Genomic DNA, 7,978 nt, shown 5'->3' on the forward strand with positions numbered 1-7,978 from the left:
CTGTGTGCCAGCCTGTTCTCCCTAACCTCTTAAGTTTCGGCCCAAATTCTGAATTGGGGAGACAGATCTGAGGGCACATGCCCCCTGTCTCCCTGCAGATCAATATCATGCAATAAAGCTGACTTCTCCCCACAAAGGCTGATGCCTAAATTAATTGGCTCGTTTATGCACCGTGGGCAGAGAACTTCAATTTTGTGCAGTAACAGTTGCACAGGTGTGTGTATTTGTCAAAACTCATCAAAGTAGTCTGTTAAAATCTGAAAAATTTGTGAATGTGAAATGTGACTCGAGGAAAAAAAAAGAATAATGGGAAATAAATACATTTACTACTTATTTGGAACTGAAAAAAAATATACTCCCCCCAAAATTGCTCCAGGACTGATATGAAGATAATCGCCACAAATGAATAAGGATCCATCAAGGGTGAGCATGTATGGGTTATGACAAATGAACCAGCATTAAACTGATAATAGACTGAATGCAAACATTTGGCCAAACACCAAAGTCGAGTGTGGACTTGCAAGCTGTCAGCATGTGAAAAGATATCCAGCCACGATGAAGAAATCAGGGAAAGATGAGTCACTGGGATATGGCAGCGATCCACAGAACAAGGCCTGAAGCAGTGACAGCCTTCTCTATGAGAGGAACAGAGGCCATCATCCTAGGAAACTGTCCACCCCCAGGCTCTCGGTGTTATAACCTCAGACTCACTGTCCTCTCTATTTCAAGTCCCAACGATGACGAGCCCTTGGCACTCAGACCCCACCTCCAGCCCAGGCCCTGGCCCCTTCCTTGCTGTGTGGCCTTGGCTGAGAAGCTGCCCCTCTCTGAGCCTCAGTTTTGTCCCCTGCAAAACAGGGGTGTTTACATTCCCCACCTCAACGCAGCTGCTCAGCCTCCCTCTCCGAGGCCCTTGCTCCCTGAACTGAACTGCATCACTGCCAGGGGAGCCTCATGTGTGGGGGGTGTGGAGAGAGTCTGGGAGGCCCCAGGGGTGGTGGGGCGGTAGATCAGGTTCTGAGTCTGGTGTCTCCACCCAAACTTTCCATTCCCAACCAGCCCCTGCCCCAGGCCTCTGCCCTCTGGGGGGGGGGGCCAGAAATAGGGGTGTGGGAGGCGGGAGGGGGAAGTGGGGAGCAGGGCGGTGAGGCTGCTAGGAGGGGATTCTGCTCAGCCCCCCACCCTCCCACCTCTCTGCCTTCCAGAACCATCTTTCAGCATGCTCCCTCTGACCCCACCCTTCCTGGCCTGGACTCGTCATCTGGAGTCTTGGGCTCCGGGCGCTGGAAATGGGCCTGGGAGGAGGGTCCCCCTTTGTTCTCTTCCTCGGTCTGGGTGGGGGGTGGTCCTAGGACACCCTCTACTCCACCCCTGTGTCCTGAACACTAGGTGGGAGAGGAGCAGTTCTGGGAGGTGGGACAAGAGAGAAACAGAAACACGTGATGGACAGAGTCAGAGACAGGGGGAGATGGAGACAGAGGGAGAGACTAGGGCATTCACAGAGACGGGATAAACAGAGAGAAACTTCCAGAGATGAAGAAAGAGAGACTCACAGTCTCCAGGCTATTGCACAGCTGTGCGCTTTGGGAAAGTTGCTTCCCCTTTCTGAGCCTTGGTTTCCCCGTCTGTAAAATGGGGGTGCTAGATGCCCCTCCCTCACGGCCCGTATGGAGCATATGTGATCTCTGGCATATCCGAGGCAGACCCAGAGGCTCCATAACTGGCGGCTGTTGCTATTTCCTATCCTTCTCTCGCCTGTATTTCCTGAGCGCTAACCGTGTGCAGGCGCTGCTCTCAGCGCCAGGAGACGGCTGGGACAACAGGCACAAATCTTGCCCCTTGGAGGCCCCTTCTCTGTTATGACTGCTGTTGCCGTGGTTATTATTCTATGACAGAAGCATAAACCAGAATTTCTGGGGAGACACCTCCTCAGCTCCAGGCAGCAGGGCCACACCTGGGAGGGGGGTCCGGAGCTGCAGCCCCTGGCGTGGCCTCTCAGACCCACGTTTTCCAGGATCAAATGGGCACAAGAGTCTATTCTCTCTGCCAGGCAGCGGGAAGGAAGGCTGGTGCAGGGGGCTCAGCGAGCCTTCTCTGCTGCTGCTGTTGTTTTTTATTATTATTATTATTATTATTATTATTATTATTATTGCTGGGAAAGATTCACTCTGAGCTAACATCTGTTGCCAATCTTCCTCTCTCTCTCTCTCTCTTTTTTTTTTTTTATCTCCCCAAAGCCCCAGGACATAGTTGTATATTTTAGTTGTAAGTTTCTCTGGTTCTTCTATGTGAGCCACTGCCACAGCATGGCTACTGACGGACGGGTGGTGTGGTTCCGCACCTGGGAATCAAACCCCGGCTGCTGAAGCATAGCACGCCAAACTTTAACCACTAGGCCATCAGGGCTGGCTCTGTCATTATTAGCATTAACTGTCCCCATCATTTTTAGGTCAAAGGATCAGGCAGTCTGCCTGGGAGCCCTCAGTGAGGGGCAGGGGTCAGAGGCCCCAGAAAGAGGCTGCGGGGCCAGCCTGGCCCCCGGGGTGGGGTCTGTGCCAGGTGTGGGCGGTGGGTGTGGACGGGGGGAGGTGAGTCAGCAGGGCCAGCCACACCCTGCTTTTACTTAAGGCCCCAGCAGCCATACTGCCACCACGTTGCCTGTGCCACTGTCCCAGCCATGGCAGGGAGCTCTGTGAGTGCCTCGGGGGCTGGTGCCTAGGGGGTCTTGAGCCCCAGGCTGCACCCGAATGGGGGAGGGGCTGGGGCCTGCTGAGGTCTCCTATCTCAAGGGAGAAAGGGGTGCTGGGTGTGCTGTGAAGTGTGGGTGGTGGCTTCTGGGTTGTGCAGACCCGTCCCCAGGCTCCCAACTCCTCTTGGTGCCTTCCTCTGGGTTCCCCTCTGGAGATTTTTCTGTAGATTCTTTGAGTCTCTCTCTGCAGCTCTCTCCCTGTCTCGGGCTCTCTCTCCTCGCTGTGCCCTTCTCCCTGATTCTGCTGCTCTGGGTCCTGTTCGTGGCCCCCTGGGGCTGACCCATCAGTCTCCCTCCTCTGTCTCCCTGTTCGATGCACCCCCGGCCCCCTCCCTGCAGGACGTGCACCACAAGACCCCGCTGCCCGAGGGCATCCGAGTCGGCACCGTGATGAGGATTCGTGGTGTTGTCCCCAACAATGCCAGCCGGTGAGACCCCGGGGCCCCAGTGGGAAGGGGTGGGTGGTCTCCAGGCTCAGGTGACCCCAAGTCCAGAGGTCAGGGCCCCGGAGCGACCTTTGCCCAGCAGGGTCTTGGAATCCCCAGGCCATTTCTGGCCTTCTAGAATCTGATGTCTTCCCTTTTTGCTCCCCAACTGTGGAGCTGGGGTCCCCATGTCTCCTGACGAGTCTGGGGCTCCAGGGCCATCTCAGGGCCCCTAGTCCTACAACTTCCAGTCTGCGTCCCAGGAACTCTGGAGACACGTCCTGTGACCTGGAGGGGCCCTGGCATCTGGGACGCCTGGGCCATCAACTCTGTGACTTCCTGGGTCCGGGAACTTCAGGCTTCCTGGGAATCTGGGGGCCTGGAAATATTGGGTCCCTGGTATTGTTCCTAGTCCCCTGGGAATTGGGGGTGCCCTGGGACTCTGGGGCACCCTGGCCATCGGCACCAGGAGTCCATGGCAACTCCCAGACTCCAGAAATTAGGGGACCCAGGCCATAGCATCGTGGTCCCCTTGCAGGCCCCCAACAAGATTTTGGACGCCCTGGTATCAGGGCTCCCTGGCCACCAGTCCCCAAGCCCTCTGGTGGTGTGTGACATTCTCAGGTCCCTGTAAATCTGAGTGTGCTCTGGCAATGGCTAGTCCTGTCCATTGGCCCCTCATGTCCATCCAACACCCCCTCTCCCCTCACCACCTACCAGGTTCTTTGTGAACCTGCTGTGCAGCGAGGGGCAGGATGCTGAGTACGCCCTGCATTTCAACCCCCGGCTGGACCAGTCCACAGTGGTCTTCAACACCCTGGAGCAGGGCGCCTGGGGCCCAGAGGAGCGGGGCAGTGGCATTCCCTTCCAGCGTGGGCAGCCCTTCGAGGTGCTCCTCATCGCCACGGAAGACGGATTCAAGGTGTGTCTCTCCCTCAGGGGTGGTTGCCAAGACCTAGGTCTCTCAGCAGTTGGGGGAAGGCCCTTGGTGGAGGTGGCCAAGGCTGGGCACGTGTCCCCAGGCCCTCTCCCTCTCTTGGCACAAACCCACTAGTGTCAGAGGGCAGGTGTGTGGCAGGAGCGGGACCAGCGAGCAAGAGCCAAGTGCCCAGAGGGTGGGTGTCCCGGCAGGGAGGCGTGGCCCACACTTCTATCCAGACCCCACGCCCTGTGGTTGGTGCTGAGCTCGAGGCTCTGCGGCGGGGGCGAGGCTGGGCTGGGAGACGGGCCCAGACACAAGTCCCTGCGAGGGGTGGTCGCCGCAGACCCTCCACCAACAGACCGTTCCCTACTTTCAATCTGCGCGTCAGGGGTGGGGCCGTGGACGCCGTAATCGGGGACTCACAGCCCCGCCGACCCTTCAAAAGCCCCCTGTGCAACAGTAAGCTCCCTTATCCTCCGACACGGTTAGACTGGACACCAGCCCCCTCTTCCCATGGGGCCTGGGGCCCGGCGGGCTCCGAGTGGCCCAGGTGACACAGCGTGGCGCGGGGTCGGGACTGACCCGCAGTGCCTCCGATCCTGAAGCCCCGATCCCCCCGCAGGCGGTGGTCGGGGACTCGGAATACCACCACTTCCGCTACCGCATCCCGCCGGCGCGCGCGCGCCTGCTGGAGGTGGGCGGGGACCTGCAGCTGGAGTCGGTGAAGATCTTCTGAGCGCCCGGGGCGGGGCGGGGGCGGGGGGATGCGGTCCCGGGGCCTCGGGTGGCAAATAAAGTCTGAGCCCCCTCCTCTGTCTGCGTCTCCTTCACTTGACGAGGAAAGCAGGTTCAGAGAGGTGAAGACACTGACTAAGGGGCACACAGCGACCCCGTGGCCGAGGCGGGATCCGGAACTGGATCTCCGAGGGCCATTTCTGTCCGCGAGGCCTTAGGAGGGTCGCGAAATGGTAGGGGTGGGACTTTGGCTCGTCTTCACGCCGCACTTTGCACAGCAGCCTGGGGCCATGCCGCAGGGGTGATGTGATGGGGTCTGCAGGCGGCTCACGCCCTCCCTTGGTGGCCCCTCCGCGGATCTGTGGACCTCGGTTCCCCTGCAAACAGGGGAACGAGTGCGCCCCCGCCCGGTCCCGTGGAGACCCCCTCCCCGCGGCGATGGTGCAGGAACCGTCTCGGGCTCCTGCGCCCCTGCCCCCCTTCTCCCCTCTCCCCCTCCCCCGGCCTCTCGGCGGGAGGCGGCCGCGCGGGGAGGCGCTGGGAAGCGGCTGGGGCGTCGCCGGCCTCCCCGCCCGCCCCCGAGTCGGGACAGGTCCCCGCTGGTTCGCGCCCCGGGGCAGACGCGCACCGGAGCGGCAGCTGGCCCGCGGAGGGGACGGGGACGCGAGGGGCCGGGCTCCCGGGTCCCACACTCTGCCACCTCCGCTCCCCCGACGGCCGAGCCCCGCCCCACCGGAGATTCTGGAGCGGGCGCGCACACCCAGACCTTCGGTTCAGCCCCAACCGCCAGGCGGTGACATTCTGGTCGGGTCGGGTGGGGGTGTGTGGCTAGGTCGCCATTTAATGGCCGTGGGTGCGGGAGCCGGGACCACGCGCGCGCTCCCGAGCCCCGCACCCTCAGGAGGGCTCTGCACGCTGGGTGCTGGGTGGCGGCTATCCAACCTTGCACATTGGGTTCGGGGTCACGGGTCTCAGGCAAGTTCAGGGCCACGCCCTTGGCGGATGTGCATCCTGGTACCTTGGAAAGCTCGTGACACGTCTCCCCCTCGTGGCCGCTGCCGACGTTGCAATTTTGGCCACTGGTGCAGGAGCTCAGGTGTTACCTCGACACGCCTCGTCTGCACAGACGTGTAAAATCCTGTGGGGCCACCAGGCCTGGGCGCTGGTTAGAGCCTTTCCAGGACCCGAACTTTTTATGCACTTGCCGAACCTCCACCTGTAGCTGCCCCTCCACATGCTCGGTCCCTCTGAGCATATTTCTGGGAGGCAATGGAATGAGGGGTCCCCCTCTCCCTGCAGGAGACCTCAGAAAGTCTGGAATACATTGATACTCCGGGGCTCATTGTTAAATGGATTAATTTTATTTTATTTGTCTATGTCATGTCGTTTTTGAACGTTTTTGTAAAATTTTTGTATCCATACGGCACAAATTTCAAAAAATACAGTGAAAAGAAGACCTTATGGCACAGCTGGTAAAGAAAGTTGGGTTCTGTGGGTTAGATGGTAGTGATCCATTCGTGTTAATTTCCTGATTTTCAGCTGTCTTAGTGTGTATACAGTAGAGAATGTTCTTGTTTGTACAAAATATACAGTAAAATATTTGGAGGTGAAGAGGGAACGTATTGGCAACTTATTCAAAAATGTCTCTGAAAAATTGAAGTTTGTACTTCTTAAAACTTTTTGTTTGTCATTTCAAAAATATATATATATATGATCTATATCGCATATATGTATGATATGATCTTAAATGTAGAATCCTCTAAAGATTCCCCCCAAAATTGTTAAAACAAACAAAAAAAACTTATGGGTCGGCCCCATGGCTTAGCGGTTAAGTGCGCGCCCTCCTCTACCGGCGGCCCGGGTTCGGATCCCGGGCTCGCACCGATGCACCGCTTCTCCGGCCATGCTGAGGCCGCGTCCCACATACAGCAACTAGAAGGATGTGCAACTATGACACACAACTATCTACTGGGGCTTTGGGGAAAATAAAAGGAGGAGGATTGGCAATAGATGTTAGCTCAGAACTGGTCTTCCTCAGCAAAAAATAGAGGAGGATTAGCACGGATGTTAGCTCAGGGCTGATCTTCCTCGGGAAAAAAAAAAATTAATCCAAAGTGGATCAAAGACCTAAATATAAGAGGGTTGTAAAACTATGAGGAGAGAACATAGGACAAAGCCTTCCTGACTTTGGATTTGGCAATGATTTCTTGGATATGAAACCAAGACAGGCAGCACAAGAAAAAATAGGTGAATTGGACTTCATGAAAATTTTAAAATTTTGTGCATCAAAGGCACGATCCACAGAGTAAAAAGGCAACCCACAGGATGAGAGAAAATATTTACAAATCGTATATTTCATAAGGGATTAATATTCAGAATATATAGAGAATTTTTAAAACTCAACAACAAAAACTTATTCAAAAATGGGCAAAGGGCTCGAATAGACATTTGGCCAAAGAAGATGTACAAATGGCCAATAAGTACATGAAAAGATGCTTAATATCATTAATCATTAGGGAATTGCAAATCAAAACTACACAATACCACCTCACATCATTAGGATGGTTACTATAAAAAAATGAAAATAACAGGTGTTGGCAAGGATGTGGAGAAATTGGAACCCTTGTGCATTGTTGATGAGGATCTAAAATATCGCAGCTGCTGTGGGAAACAGTATGTTGGTGCCTCAAAAAATTAAACATAGAATTACCATATGATGCAGCAATTTCATTTCTGGGTATATACCCGGAAGAATTGAAAGCAGAGTCTCAAGGAAATATTTGTGCACCCATGTGCACAGCAGCATTATTAATCATAGCTAAAACGTGGAAGAAACCCGAGTGTACATCAACAGATGAATGGATAAGCAAACTGTGGAATATACATACAATGGAATATTATTCAGCCCTGAAAAGGAAGGAAATTCTGACATGTGCTATAACATGGATGAGCCTTGAGGACGTTAGGATAAGTGAAATAAGCCAGTCACAAAAATACAAATACTGTATGATTCCACGTATATGAGGTGCTTAGGGAAATCAAAATCATAGAGACAGAAGGTAGAATGGTGGTTACCAGGGATTGGGGGGGGTAGGGGGGACATGGGGAATTATTGTTTAATGGGTATAGAGTTTCTGTTTTACAAGA

At 55.1% G+C, this 7,978-nt stretch overlaps 1 protein-coding gene across 1 annotated transcript; it reads left to right on the forward strand.

Annotated features, from left to right (window-relative positions):
- Nucleotides 1–2,666: 2,666 nt before the first annotated feature.
- On the forward strand, nt 2,667–4,832 carry LOC101404772 (galectin-7). The gene is made up of 4 exons (XM_004441493.3): nt 2,667–2,692; nt 3,089–3,177; nt 3,895–4,096; nt 4,719–4,832. Exons 1-4 carry the CDS (start codon nt 2,678–2,680, stop codon nt 4,830–4,832), a joined length of 420 nt encoding a protein of 139 aa, XP_004441550.1. The 5' UTR covers nt 2,667–2,677.
- The last annotated feature ends 3,146 nt before the right edge of the window (nt 4,833–7,978 follow it).

This window comes from Ceratotherium simum, chromosome 33, assembly GCF_057802395.1.
Source record: "Ceratotherium simum simum isolate JZ-2026a chromosome 33, ASM5780239v1, whole genome shotgun sequence".
Classification (NCBI taxonomy): domain Eukaryota; kingdom Metazoa; phylum Chordata; class Mammalia; order Perissodactyla; family Rhinocerotidae; genus Ceratotherium; species Ceratotherium simum.